The sequence below is a fragment of the Nerophis ophidion genome, linkage group LG07 (assembly GCF_033978795.1).
Source record: "Nerophis ophidion isolate RoL-2023_Sa linkage group LG07, RoL_Noph_v1.0, whole genome shotgun sequence".
Taxonomy (NCBI): Eukaryota; Metazoa; Chordata; class Actinopteri; order Syngnathiformes; family Syngnathidae; genus Nerophis; species Nerophis ophidion.
Genome location: NC_084617.1, coordinates 22,124,642 through 22,139,884, shown reverse-complemented (window position 1 = coordinate 22,139,884; position 15,243 = coordinate 22,124,642). Strand labels below are relative to the sequence as shown.

The 15,243-nt window shown below is 38.9% G+C and overlaps 1 protein-coding gene and 1 non-coding gene across 3 annotated transcripts; both read right to left on the bottom strand.

Moving 5' to 3' along the window:
• Positions 1-9: 9 nt before the first annotated feature.
• On the bottom strand, positions 10-14,183 carry tsen54 (TSEN54 tRNA splicing endonuclease subunit). Of its 2 annotated transcripts, none has more exons than XM_061905666.1 (12): positions 14,040-14,183; positions 8,341-8,499; positions 8,214-8,277; positions 8,062-8,145; positions 7,858-7,956; positions 7,746-7,798; positions 7,568-7,675; positions 6,193-6,616; positions 5,948-6,107; positions 3,479-3,539; positions 3,258-3,371; positions 10-270 (listed from the first exon to the last, which is right to left on the bottom strand). In XM_061905666.1, exons 4-12 carry the CDS (start codon positions 8,125-8,127, stop codon positions 120-122), a joined length of 1,236 nt encoding a protein of 411 aa, XP_061761650.1. In that variant the 5' UTR covers positions 8,128-8,145; positions 8,214-8,277; positions 8,341-8,499; positions 14,040-14,183; the 3' UTR covers positions 10-119. The 2 variants fall into 2 exon arrangements, with proteins under 2 accessions (XP_061761650.1, XP_061761649.1); XM_061905665.1 differs by lacking the exon at positions 14,040-14,183 and adding an exon at positions 13,245-13,704.
• Positions 13,700-13,771, bottom strand: trnat-cgu (transfer RNA threonine (anticodon CGU)). Its single transcript has one exon. It is a non-coding gene; the product is annotated as a tRNA-Thr (tRNA).
• Positions 14,184-15,243: the final 1,060 nt, after the last annotated feature.

Sequence of the window (15,243 nt, the reverse complement as noted above, 5' to 3'; positions counted from 1 at the left end):
CTATCGTGCTCCAGCTGGTCAACCTTTTATTGCGTATGAAAACACATTTTCATTCCTGAGGGCTAACGTCACCCAGCACCAACATGGAACGTTAAGAACATTTCGTGGTGGCATCGGGGTCAGGGGTACACGTCTTTGGGCAGCTGGAAGTCTTTGCAGGTGTAAAAGGAGATGTCCCCGTGGTCCACCACAGCAAAGACCATCGGGATGTCGGCACTCTGGAAGGTCAGCTGCTTGATGGCCCGCAGGTCCGGCGTGGGCCCGTTGAAGCTGGAACAATGTCTTGTAAGACTCAGGGACTCAAGACAACATTTCACATATTCATTCGATACGACACGAGACATCCCAATTTTTTTGTCCATCTAGTGCATGGGTGTCCAAACATTTTCCACTTAGGGGCCACGCATTGAAAAATTAAATAGCGGGGCCATTTTGATTTTTTTCATTTTCAAAACCAATTCAATATATTTTTTTTTACCTTTAGTTAGTACCTCAAGTTTGGTCCCAGAGACCCGGAAAAGTCTGAGTCATGAAAATGTTCAAAAATAAGTCATACATTTTTTCATTTATTTTATTCAACGTATCAACTTCAGGTCTGTCGATATAAAGTAACCGTTTTTTAATGTTTTATGGCATTTTTGTCGAAGAAAACCCAAAATATAGAATTTTCGCCTGCCCCATTTTGTAAATATTTTCATCATTTTGATTAGAATTTTTTTTTTTTTTTTTTTACAATGACAGTGACAAAAAAAAAAATCCCACAAATTCTTAGGAATCAAAAAGGGCCTACTCATAAAAGTGCTGAAAATAAGTCATGTATTAAAAAAAAAAAAAAAAAAAGGTTTACGTTAAACACTTAATTTTTCAGTTCAACTTCAAATCTATCCATCGTTTATAAATTTGATTTTTTTTTTTAATATGTTTGTTTCATGCCTTTTATGTCAAAGAAGTCTGTTTTTATGGCAGAAACCCAAAAAATGCAATATTGTGAAGTACATTTATATTTCATAACATTGAGTTTCAATTTTTAAATCCCACTAAAATTAATGGGGATGTGTGTGTGTGTATATATATATATATATATATATATATATATATATATATATATATATATATATATATATATATATATATATATATATATATATATATATATATATATATATGAGTGGGGCCCTTTTGGATCTCCAGGAATTTTAGTGGGATTTACAAATTGAAACTCAATGTTATGAAATATATACTTCACATACATACATACATACAACATACATGATATACATACATACATATACATATATTATATACATACATACATTTTATATATATATATATATATATATATATATATATATATATATATATATATGTCTTGATTGGATTATCCAGAGAATAGTGCTCGATACCGTGGTAGAGCGCAATATGTAGGTGTGGGAAAAATCACAAGACTACTTCATCTCTAGAGATGAAGTAGTCTTGTGATTTTTCCCACACCTACATATATATATATATATATATATATGTATATATATATATTAGGGGTGTGGGAAAAAGACGATTCAAATACGGATCGAATCGTTTACGTTGTGCGATTCAGAATCGATTCTCATTTTTAAAAATCAAATATTTTTTTATTTAAATTTTTTTTTTTTTTTTTAAATCAATCCAACAAACCACTACACAGCAATACCATAACAATGCATTTCAATTCCAAACCAAACCTAACCCAGCAACACTCAGAACTGCAATAAACAGAGCAATTGAGGAGACAATCAATCAAAAGTAATGAAACAAAAATGGATATTATCAACAACAGAATCAATATTAATTATAATTTCAGCATAGCAGTGATTAAAAATCCCTCATTGACAATATCATTAGACATTTATAAAAATAATAAAAAAAGAACAATAGTGTCACAGTGGCTTACACTTGCATCGCATCTCATAAGCCTGACAACACTGTGTTTTATGTTTTCACAAATATAAAATAAGTCATATTTTTGGTTCATTTAATAGTTATAACAAATTTACATTATTGCAATTAGTTGATAAAACATTGTCCTTTACAATTATAAAAGCTTTTTTTTTTTTTAAATCTACTACTCTGCTAGCATGTCAGCAGACTGGGGTAGATCCTGCTGAAATCCTATGTATTGAATGAATACAAAATCCTTTTGAATCGGAAAAATTGCGTTTTTGAATCAAGATTCGAATCGAAAAAAATCGATATATTATCGAATCATGACCCCAAGAATCGATATTGAATCGAATCGTGGGACACCCAAAGATTCACAGCCCTAATATATATATATATATATATATATATATATATATATATATATATATATATATATATATATATATATACATACATTAAATTTTTTTTTTTACATTCAACACTTAGTAGTTTCCAGACCAACATCAGATCTATCCATCGATTACAATTTTTGATGTTTGATTTATGCTCTTTATGTAAAAGAAAAGTCTGTTTTTATGGCAAAAACACAAAATATGCAATATTTTACCCCAAGAAAATTAAAAGTGGAATAGCATACATATGTGATTTATATTTACATTTCATAACATTGAACTCCAATTTGTAAATCCCACTAAAATTCTTCGGGATACAAAAGGGCCCCAAAGTGATAAACATTAGCAATACATTTTTCTTGTCTTACTTACTTTCAACAATTACTTCTATCACTTAAGATCAATTTCAGACATACCAGTCAATTATACGTTTTTATTCTTTTTTTAATGTTTAAAGATTGTTTTTTTTTTTACATGGCAAACCTACAAATTATGCTACACTTTCCTAAAAAATAAAGTGGAATATTTAATGTAAAGTACTTGAATAGGTCAATAATATATAACATTGACTATGATTCATTATTATTTTTTGTGCAATTACAGCTCGAAAGAAAAAAGTTCATGTCAGCTATGTTAAGCTATTTGTTGAGTTTTTTTTAGAGTTATTTAGAGTCAACATCAAAAAAAGTATTGTTACATTTCACTTGTATATTACTTTTTTTTTTTAACTTTTTATGGGTTTTTTTTGTAATAGTATTTTTATAATGCGCAAACAAGCCACTAAAAAATAAAAATGGCCCCACTTTGGACACCCCTGTTTTAGTATGTGTCACATTGAAAGCAGTTAATGATATCAGGATGGGGACAATAGAAGCACTCAGCACGCTAAGGAGGACACGTAATGATCTATTCAGAGGTAATAGAATATTAGGTAAACATGTCTCCCACCTGCACACACACATGCGCACGTAAGGCTTCCCTGGGTTGCTCTTCTTGAAGTCAGCCACAGTGTCAGGCTGGTAAACACTGAAACTAATCCTCCACTGATCTGAGGCCTTTATGCTGGGACAACAAAACATAAAAATAACGCTAACAGCGATATGGTTGACATCACGGGGGACATTAAGTGAAAGGACGAGCGATAATAAGGTATTTCTGATTTCTGATACCTGGACGCTCCCTCCAGCAAATGTGTGGACTTGATCAGGCTGATTTTGTCCAACAGCTCACCTGGAAGAAACACCAAAAAATTATGCGATTTCAATAATAATGGGGGGAATAATGGTATCAGTGTAGCGGTCCTCGTAATCAGATCCTATGGTACTAAACATTTGGTATGGAATTCCCGTAAGGTCAACACTGAAAGACAGGAAGTGTGACAAATGCAGTTCAGCTTTTGGGTTTTTTTTAATCTAGAAAACAATCACTAGTATCAGTTCTAAAAAAAAATCTAGCTCATAATACATTTCATTTACACAAATATACTCTACTGGTAGGAATTATTCTGAAATATAAGCTATAATTTAATTTTTTGTTGTTATTTCATTGTAAGCATTCCATAAAGCGGTGACATATTTCCATGCTTTGGTAGTGACATTACTAGTTTGAATTTTACCTCACCTCAAAAATGTGTAGCATATTAGCAAAATAGAAACAAATATACAAATGGAGAATAAAATGTGTTAATGACATAAAATGTATAAATAAAAATACAATTAAAAATAGGACATAGTAAAAATGTCAGTAGAAAATTACACTACCAAAAATATAAATACAATAAATAATACACATTTAAAAATATACATATTTATCCATCCATCCATTTTCTACCGCATGTCCCTTTTGGGGTCGCGGCGGGTTGCTGGCGCCTATTTCAGCTGCATTCGGGCGGAAGGCGGGGTACATCGTGGACAAGTTGTCACCTCATCGCAAGGCCTATACATATTTATATATTTCTAAAAATATATATGTAAATAAATAAATCAGCAATTGCCCACTCTGCTGGCGGGCCGAAAGCGGTGCGGCTCGCCATCGTCCAAAATCCGGCTTGCGGGAAGTCTCAAGTTTTGTTTTTAATTTGTCCTACCACTTCCATGTTAGCTACCTCTCTTTGTTTATAATGTCTATTTTCTGCTCGATCTACTCTCTATTTTGTGCTGCCATTTTTTATATAAAAATACAAACTTCATTGTGGAGACTACCAATAAACCTCAAGTTTTAACAGTTCTAATTCAAAGGTTTAGTTTACACACCTGCAAAAAGTGCCACCTGTGTTACATCGTAGTAACAGAATAAGCAGCAAAAACTGAAAAATAACGCAAAAATTATATATAATGTAACCTGAAAGATTTATTTGTATTAATAATAGGGCTGGGCGATATATCGAATATACTCGATATATTGTGGGTTTGTCTCTGTGCGATATAGAAAATGACTGTATCGTGATATTCGAGTATATGTTCTCACACAGTTGCTTTTAGCTGCGGACATTACACTACAGGTGTTTTTTCCTTCTTTCTTGTCCCTTCCTTCTCAGAGACATAAAACAAGCGCACCTTCTTACATACGTCAAATACTGTCGCAACGTCATACACCCTCGCGGAGCAGACAGAAAGCGACATGGTAAAGTTAGCTGTGGTGCTAACGGAGCGGTGCGAGTGGTAATACGAGAGAAAGAAGGTGCCGATCTGGTAACAAATGAAGGAAGAATTCCCAAGAAAAACAGCAAGGAGTCTATCGTCTGGCGGTGGTTTGGCTTCAAGCGGAAAAATGTTTTACAAGTATGCGGCAAAAGCATTGCTACACAAAGTAGCAGCACTGCTATTATGTACCATCAATTAAAAAGTCACCCGCTAGAGAATAAGGAATGCTTAAAACAAAATGCCGAAGCAACTATTTCCACATCAACACCGTATGAAAAAAATAGTCAACAACAGAAGGAGATAACGTCCGCAGTAACCTACCACATAGTGAAGGACATACATTATTAGATTTTCTATTATGCATCTAATTTTGTAATGACAGTTATTGAAATATATTGTGTGACATCATGCACAAAGGTGCACTTTATATGTTTTAAACTATTGTTGTTGCGTTCTGCACAAAAAGTGCACTTTAATTTAGTTTGGTTTTGATATGTCAACTTAGTGACATCAGGCACAAAAGTGCACTAATAACTTGCTTTAAAATGTCTCTGACAATCTTGCACTTTGTTTTGGAATTTACATGAATGTTTGTGCCACTGCTTAATAACTGTTTAATAAATACAGTTTTGGTAAACCGACTTAGTTGTGATTTCCCTCTCTGCATGAAATTTTAAAATGAGCATATATTAATGCAGTATGAACAAGAATGTTTTAATGTAGACACAAAGAATCATCATACTGATGTGATTATATGCATCAAGTGTTCATTCAAGGCTCAGGCAAAATATCGATATATATATATCGTGTATCATGACATGGCCTAAAAACATTGGGATATTAATAAAAGGCCATATCCCCCAGCCCTAATTAATAACACAGATGTCTGTACAGAAAATACAACCGATGACATCATATTGATACCACCAATGCCACGCCCCCTGGCCACAAATAAGATTGTGTAACACTGCGCAGACGAACGATGAGAAAGTTCACCTGTGGAGATGGGTTGTGTCGGGTCGTGTAAAGGGGCAACTTCCTTCCTCCACAGGTGTGAGGGTCGACCCCTGTGCCTTTCCCAGGGTCGACCACTGTGCCTTCCCCACCGGCTGGCCATAAGCCGATGGTACTCCGCCCAGTTTCTGCAATCTCGCACCTAAAAGTGTGAAAAAAGAAGCGAGAAGGCTGATATAAGAGTTTAATGTTTTTATGTACTGACGGACACTTGAGCTGTTTCAAACCTTTTTGTCACGATTACGACGTCTGCGCTTGTCCCTTTGTCTCTCATTTGGTGACATCTTCACCTCACGCTGGTTGATCCTCCCCATCCAGGGCGTGAGGTCGCACCCGCCAACAGTGAGGGAGCCGGGCAATAGAGACGGGTCGGGGGACGACAGGCAGCTGGAGGATCGACGCAGGGAGCCCAGGTCCGGAAAGATGATGGAGTTATCCCAAGATGAGCTGCCACGGGCGTGCTTGTTGGTCTCATGGCCAGCAGCACTGAGGGGATTCGTCGGCCACCATGGCCGACCTCGGCTTTGGCTTGGCAGGGTGCTTTGGGCCCCCGTGGTCGCTGGGTAGGACGTTGACTGTGACTCAGAATGTTTTTCACCTTCCTCTGCTTCCGCGCTCCGACGAGGGGACGCTTCTTGTGCTTCTGTGTGGCTGGATAAAAACAACCAATCAGTGTCGCCCAACTAAAAAATGATGTAAGCATTTTGGAAAATGACATTATCATTTTTGAAAAATTATGTTAGCATATTGGAAAATGATTTTAGACTTAAACAAACTTCATCCACAAGGATCAATAATGTTTAAAGGAATAGCATTTTGAGGAATGATGTTAACTTTTTAGAAAAGGATTTTAGCATTTTAAAAAAGGATGTTAGCATTTAGGAGAGTTGTGTTAGCATTTTGGAAAATTATGTTAGCATTTTGTAAATTGTTAGCATTTTGGAGATTGAGAACATTCTAGAAAACGATGTTAGTATTTTAAAATAGGATGTTAGCATTTAGAAGAGTTTTGTTAGCATTTTGGAAAATGATGTTAGCCTTTTTGAAATTGTTATTTAGCATTTGGAAAATTATGTTAGCATTTTGAAAAATATCTAGCATTTTAGAACCTGTTAGCATTTTGGAAAATGATGTTAATATTTTGAAAAATGAAGTTAGCATTTTTTTAAATGCTTACCATTTTGGAAAATATCTTAGCACTTTGAAAAATGTTAGCATTTTGGAAAATTATATTAGCATTTTAGAAACCAATGTTAGCATTTTAGTAAATAATGTTTTTCCTTGTTCTTATGTGGGCGCTGAACCGTGGATGTCGTTGTGACTTGTGCAGCCCTATATATATATATTTTTTTTTTTTTTTTTTTTTACAGTATATATATATATATACTATGTATTGTTACACAGTGTGTGTTTCTGCTTTGTCTAGACAAGACACATAAGTTTGTGAAACAGTTGAAATGTGTGTTTGAGTCAAATAAGCCAAAATGTTTAGGAAGTCGCAGTCATTGGAAAAAGTTGCGAAGCCCCTATAATTTTATGTGATTGGTTGAGTTTGTGCGAATTCCTGGAGGGACTGAAATATGCACGCCAACACTACAGCACCTGGATGAGGGGGAGGGGCTGTTGCTGCGCTTCCTCTTCAGTGACATTCCTGCTCGGTCACGTGACTGCGGCAGGTTCAGCTGCCTTGCGTAGGACGAAGGCGCCGAGCTGCAAAAAGACCAAAAAAAACATTTTCCAATTATGTACCCTCATACCGCCTCAAAGTCCACTACGTTACCTGGCATCGAACCTGTGCACCACAAAGCCCAGCCTCTTCAGATGCCCAAACACCTTGGTGATGACACATGAGACGTTAGAGCAGCTCTTCTCCTCTCCAAAACAGTCTGTACCTGATATTGCTGTAGGGTCACAGTGTCGGGGGACAAAAACCTCTCGTAGCCATCTTGGATGGACAGGGGGAGGTCCTGGTAGAACACCTGCACACTTCCCTGGTAAACAAGCCCACAAAGATCTCAGAGAGCCAATGAGTGAACAGTAAGGGTGTATTCTGAGGAAAAGCACAAGCTAGTGGGCGGGACTTAGCAGCCACTCACACACTCCATCAGGTAGAGCGCCTCTTCAGGGAGGAGACACTGCTTGCCAAGGACGGAAAACCCCATCGTCTGCCAGAACTTGCCCTGAGTGGTAGAGGAGCAGTGTGACACGGCGAAGGACGCCACAGAGGGGGTGACGTTCAAACACTCACTGCCGGAGACTGAAGCTCCACAATCCGCTCGCTTGGAATCCACGTGGCCCTCACCAGGTTCCCCCTGCAGTGTCCCAAAGAACATGATGGTTTCGTCACCATGACACCTTCTCGTGTTCCCACTCACAGCCTCTCCACTCGCTCCTCGGACACCAGACTCCAGTGCTCCTTTAGGCTCTGCTGGAGCTTCTGCTGCTGCTCAGCTGAGTCTTTGAGGTAAAAGTCCTTCTGACCTCTGACCGGAATCTTGTGGCTCCTGGACCTGGCCGAGAAGAGCTCAGACGGGCTGAGAGTTGAGAGAAAAGCATTAAATGTGAACAATATTCAAACAGCCATTAAGCACCTCAACCAAGATGTCAAACTTGTATACAGTATTCCTTCGCTACAACGCGGCCTCGCTGTTACATACTTTTTGTGAATATATATATATATATATATATATATATATATATATATATATATATATATATATATATATATATATATATATAAAAGAGTGGCCATGCCAGCAATCTGAGGGTTACTGGTTCAATCCCCACCTTCTACCATCCTAGTCACGTCTGGTGTGTCCTTGGGCAAGACACTTCACCCTTGCTCCTGATGGGTCCTGGTTAGCGCCTTGCATGGCAGCTCCCGCCATCAGTGTGTGAATGGGTGAATATATATATATATATATATATATATATATATATGTGTGTGTGTGTGTGTATGTCAGGGTTTCCCACACATTCATTTATTTGTTGCGGCCCGCCATGAAAGAATTATGGCCGCTACAATTTAAAAAAAAATAAAAAATAAAAAATAAAAATATATATATTTTTTTTCCGCTTTTGACTCGCTCGACCGCTTATAAAAGCAATGGGACTCTGTCTGTGAATGGAGCTTGTAGTTACATATTATATACAGTAAATATGTAAATATTACATAAATATGTATATAAATATGTACATAAAGTGTTGTATTATATTCCAAATCCACGTTCTTCTTGGTCATCGCCGCCGCCACCCACCCCCACCACACCACCACAAATAGATGCCTGACCTGTGGGAAACACTGGATATACACAGTACAAAAAAAAATATATATATATATATATATATATATATATATATATATATATATACATACAGAGTACAAGCCAAAAGTTTGGACACATCTTCTCAGTTCAATGTGTTTTCTTTATTATCATAGCTATTTACATCGTAGATAATCACTGAAAGCATCAAAACTATGACACCAGTGAAGTGAAAACCCTTTCAGGTTGAAGCTCATTAAGAAAATGCCAAGAGTGTGCAAAACAGTAATCAAAGCAAAGAGTGGCTATTTTGAAAAAAAAAATAATAATAATAATAGTATACAAAACACGTTTTCAATTATTTCACCTTTTTTATTTAAGTACATAACCCCCCCAACCCCCAGCCCCCCCACACTCATTCTTGAGGAGCACGAGGTCAGGCGGGTGCTCAAGGCAGTGAACCCCAGGAAGGCGACTGGTCCAGACGGTGTACCCGGGAAGGTGCTCAAAGCATGCGCCGACCAGCTCTCCTACATTATCACCGTCCTCTTCAACCTCTCCTTGGCACAGGCATTCATCCCACCCTGCCTTAAATCTGCTACAATCATCCCAGTACCCAAGAAAGCTGCCACAAACAACCTCAATGACTATCGCCCAGTAGCACTCACATCTGTCATCATGAAGTGCTTCGAGAGGTTGGTCCTCCACCACATCCAAGCCTGCCTCCCCCCCACCCTAGACCCACAGCAGTTTGCCTACCGGGCAAACAGATCCACAGATGACGCCATATCCATGGCTCTCCACTCCACACTGAGCCACTTGGAACACCAGGGGAGCTATGTCAGGATGCTTTTCATTGACTATAGCTCCGCCTTCAATACATCATTCCAGACATCCTGGTCACCAAACTGCTGGATTTAGGCCTACCCTCACCCACCTGTCTTTGGATTAAGGACTTCCTGACCAACCGACCTCAGACAGTAAAACTTGGCCCCCATCTCTCCTCCCTCCGCACACTCAGCATCGGCTCCCCACAGGGCTGTGTGCTGAGCCCTTTGCTGTAGTCCCTCTACACCCATGACTGTAGTCCAGCCCACTCGGAGAACACCATCATCAAGTTCGCCGATGACACAACGGTAGTGGGTCCCATTACAGGGGGGGATGAGTCTGCATACAGAGATGAGGTCCTGAAACTATCAGCGTGGTGTTCAGTGAATAATTTGGCACTGAACACCACAAAAACCAAGGAACTCATCTTTGACTTCAGGAAGAACACTGCAGACCCCGCCCCCCTCTACATCAAAGGCGAGGGGGTGGAGAGAGTCAGCTCCTTCAAGTTCCTCGGCACTTTCATATCTGCTGACCTGTCCTGGACCCAAAATACAACTACGGTCATCCGGAAGGCCCAGCGGAGACTCCATTTCCTGAGGGTGCTGAGGAAGAACAGACTGGAGAGGCAGCTGATGGTGACCTTCTATTGCTCGGCTGTCGAGAGCCTGCTGACGTACTGCATAACAGTGTGGTACGCCAGCTGCACTGAATCAGACAAACAGGCGATTCAGAGGGTCATAAAGTCGGTACAAAAAATCATCGGCTGTCCCCTGCCCTCCCTGAAGGACTTACATAACTCCCGTTGCCTCAACAGAGCAAAAATCATTACCAAGGACAGCACACACCCTGGCTTCCACCTGTTCGACTTGCTACCATCAGGCAGGCGCTACAGGTGCATCAGAGCCAGAACAAACAGACTCAGAGACAGCTTCTTTCCCAAAGCTGTCACCATGTTGAACTATAACTTATAATAATAATAATTCACCCCTATACAATATAATGCCCTAATACCCTACCGTGCAATACTACCCCTTAGAGTGCAATACGTCCGTCACTGATTGTAATGTTTTACTTCGGTACTCCTGTCTTGCTCTGTATATTGTACAGTATTTGTATTTTGTACTTCTATAGTGTTTTGTATATTGTACAGAATTGCTTATTATTTTTATTGGATAGTAGTCTGTTTATTTCAATTGTTAGTTTTTCCTTTATTACCTCTTATGTAGTTTATTTCACCCCATATTTGTTCCCACTACCGCACCTTAAATTGGAGTCTTTAATCTTGTTATATGCAAATATAATGACAATAAAGTTCATTCTATTCTATTCTATTCTATTCTATGTGGCAAACTACATAAAATGATGTAGCGGACCACTTAAATAAAGTAGCAGACCATGTAAATTAATGTGCTAGACCAAATGAAATGATGGAGTAGACCAAATAAATTGAAATTGCAGACCACACTGAATTATATGGCAAACTACATAAAATTATGTAGCGGGAACACATTATATAAGGTTGTGGACCACTTAAAGGCCTACTGAAACCCACTACTACCCACCACGCAGTCTGATAGTTTATATATCAATGATGAAATATTAACATTGCAACACATGCCAATACGGCGTTTTTAGTTTACTAAATTGCAATTTGAAAACGTCGTGTAATGATGACGTGTACGCAAGACATCACGGGTTTTAAGGAAATATGAACGCTGCGCACACACACAACTAAAAGTCGTCTGCTTTAACCGCATAATTACACAGTATTTTGGACATCTGTGTTGCTGAATCTTTTGAAATTTGTTCAATTAATATTGGAGAAGTCAAAGTAGAAAGATGGAGTTGGGAAGCTTTAGCCTTTATCCACACAAACACACGGTGATTCCTTGTTTAAAATTCGTGGAGGTGAAACTTTACTATGGATCAGAGCGCGGTCAAGCGAACATGAATCACGACGGAATGTCAACCAGCAGGTTTCGGTGAGAAAATTGTGGTAAAAAGTCGCTTCTTACCGGATATCAGCTGAGTTTGTGCCGTCCATAAAGCTGCCGTCGACTCCCCAGAGACACAGCGCGTCAACACACCCGTGGACACACACCTCCGACTATTAGGTACTATTAAACTCACTAAAATACTAGCAACACAATAGAAAGATAAGGGATTTCCCAGAATTATCCTAGTAAATGTGTCTAAAAACATCGGAATCCGTCCCAATGCAATCGCGTTTTTTTTTTTACCTTTTTTTTTTTTTTTCTAGTCCGTCGCTATCAATATCCTTAAACACAAATCTTTCATCCTCACTCAAATTAATGGGGAAATTGTCGTTTTCTCGGTCCAAATAGCACTTTTTGTTGGAGGCTCCCATTAAAATCAATGTGAATATGTGAGGAGCCATCAACATGTGACGTCATCGTCTGCGACTTCCGGTAGAGGCAGGGCTTTTCTCTTAGCACCAAAAGTTGAGAACTTTATCGTGGATCCATCCATCCATCCATTTTCTACCGCTTATTCCCTTTTGGGGTCGCGGGGGGCGCTGGCGCCTATCTCGTGGCTGTTCTCTACTAAATCCTTTCAGCAAAAATATGTCAATATCGCGAAATGATCAAGTATGACACATAGAAATGACCTGCTATCCCCGTTTAAATAAAACAAATCTAATTTCAGTAGGCCTTTAAATTAAGTGGCAGACCACATAAAATAATGTTGCGGACCAAATAAAATGATGTAGTGGACCACATTAAATAATGTGGCGGACCACGTAAAATGACGTGAAGGGCCAAATTTAGCCCCTGGGCCTTAAGTTTGACAACGATGACCTAAACTCAAACATGACCAACATTAAACAAATGTTTTCAATGAACACGTTAGATGGCGACAGAGAAACATCCAGTATACGCTGAGACACAACGTAGCTTGTCTGTGAAATCGAAACCAAAAGTCAGCTAATACACGAATAACATGAACGCAACACAACCCATCAGCAAATATTATCTGGTTAATAATGTTATTATTAACTTTATTTATCAGCATGCTGTCCTTGAATGCCACACACGTGTTTGTACACACACATATCAAGCATATAAGAGGAAACGATGTCAAATATAATAGTTGTAACTATCTTTTCTTTCCTGTGAATCCATAACCATCCTTTAATTTCCTGAAATCCATAAAAAACAGCATACCTTAATATTTCACTGCAAAACTTTGGCCCGGTATCTTCCATGTTTTGCTCCGCCATGTTTGGTGGCTCTTGTGTGTTTCTGGGTCCTAATGCTAGTCCCGTTTACGTTCGGATGCTGTTGACGTGTATGGCAGGTTAGGCTCAGATGCTGTTACTTTGAAAAAGCTGCCTGATTGCACGTTTTAATACATTATGACATACTGGGTGCACATCGTGTAAGTGCAATGTAGTCATTCAAAGACGACACCTACAAACAGGTGTGCCGCTGGAAAAATAAAAATAAATAAAAGTCGTTAGCAATGCAATATATCTGGTACTTTTTATTATTTTGTGGAAATAAACACATTACGTTTGTGGGCTAATATCGACGGTATAACAGTATATTGAAGTTTGTATGACTTCGTGTTGGCATTGCACAAGATTCCATTAAAAAGTAGCATTACACATTATGCTCCAAGGCACGGACGGGGTTCGAACCCGCGATCTTCGGTTTACGAGACCGACGCCTTACCACTTGGCCACCGCGCCTGGTAGTGCTGAAGCGGCGCAAAATACTCTTTTTTACCACATACCGGCTGTCTGAGGACTAATAAGTTCAGTCTTTTTAATGTACTTTGTCAGACTGAACGTTCCCGAGTTTGCTATTCAAACATTTGTCATGGTTAGCTCATTGCGAGTTTTGCTCTTTCCGTGACGTTTGGCAACCAACCACCGACAGCATGCGACAGGACGAAATGAAAAAAATATAATGTGAACTGGTTCCTGTAACTTTCATATCATTTTCATAAAGTCTCACCGGGCGACAATGCAAGCTCTTAGGTGTCTTTGTTTAAGAGCTTCTAAACGCCTAGCTCACGGTTGGCACGTAGACGAGCTCGCGGGCGTGACGTCATGGAGGAGGGACGTCACGTGGCTAGTCACGTGGCCCAGCCGGAAGTCGAACGACGAAGACGGCGATGTCCGCCGCAAGCGATCGGGCATCTTCTTCACATTTACGGCAATGACTTGAACGCTGCCGGCTCATCCCGTCGGGTGGGAAGGCTGCGTTACTCCGGCGGATTTCAGGGTTCAAGTCGTCGGATGCTGTGAGTATAAACACCCGCTTGTTAACGAGTTCGGCAGCTGACTCAGTTAGCTTGTGGACATGGAAGACAAACATATTAGTAATTAGATGAAGAATAGCTTTGTGAACGCTCCAATGCTGAAGTTGAACTGAAATGCTGACGGAATGTAGTATGAATGTTGAAGAGTTTGAATTTCCAGGAAAACCGGGATTTGGTTTGGAACTTAGGAAAGTGTTAGTTTGAGTGTCCAGGATGAGTGGAAATGTGTTGAAGGTGGAATGGTTTGAATCGGTTGAGAAATGTGAGTGTTAGGTCTGGGCGATATGGCCTTTTTTTAATATCTCAATATTTTTAGGCCATATCGCGATACACGATCTATATCTCGATATTTTGCCTTGGCCTTGAATGAACACTTGATGCATATAATCACAGCAGTATGATGATTTTATGTGTCTACATTAAAACATTATTCTTCATACTGCATTAATAAATGCATATTTTAAACTTTCATGCAGAGAAAGAAATCACAACTAAGTCAATTGACCAAAACTGTATTTATTAAACGGTTATTAAAGGCCTACTGAAACCCACTACTACCGACCCCGCAGTCTGATAGTTTATACAGGACTGTCTCAGAAAATTTTTATTTGATTGATTGATTGATTGATACTTTTATTAGTAGATTGCACAGTTCAGTACATATTCCATACAATTGACCACTAAATGGTAACACCCGAATAAGTTTTTCAACTTGTTTAAGACAGGGTCCACGTTAATCAATATGGAATATTGTGAGAAAGTCCTTTGTTTCCTGTAATGCAACTAAAAACATGAACATGTCATACATTCTGGATTCGTTACACATCAACTGAAATATTTTTATTATTTTAATATAGTAATATGGCTTTACGGTGGAAGAGGGGTTAGTGCATCTGC

Excerpts from the sequence above, each read along its gene's own strand:
- tsen54 (XM_061905665.1), bottom strand. The coding sequence starts at position 13,300 with ATGGCGGAGCAAAACATGGAAGATACCGGGCCAAAGTTTTGCAGTGAA. Across the intron at positions 8,146-8,213 it reads TGGAGCTTCAGTCTCCGGCA|GGCAAGTTCTGGCAGACGAT; the intron begins GTGAGTGTTTGA and ends TCTACCACTCAG. Across the intron at positions 6,108-6,192 it reads GTCGTAATCGTGACAAAAAG|GTGCGAGATTGCAGAAACTG; the intron begins GTTTGAAACAGC and ends TCACACTTTTAG.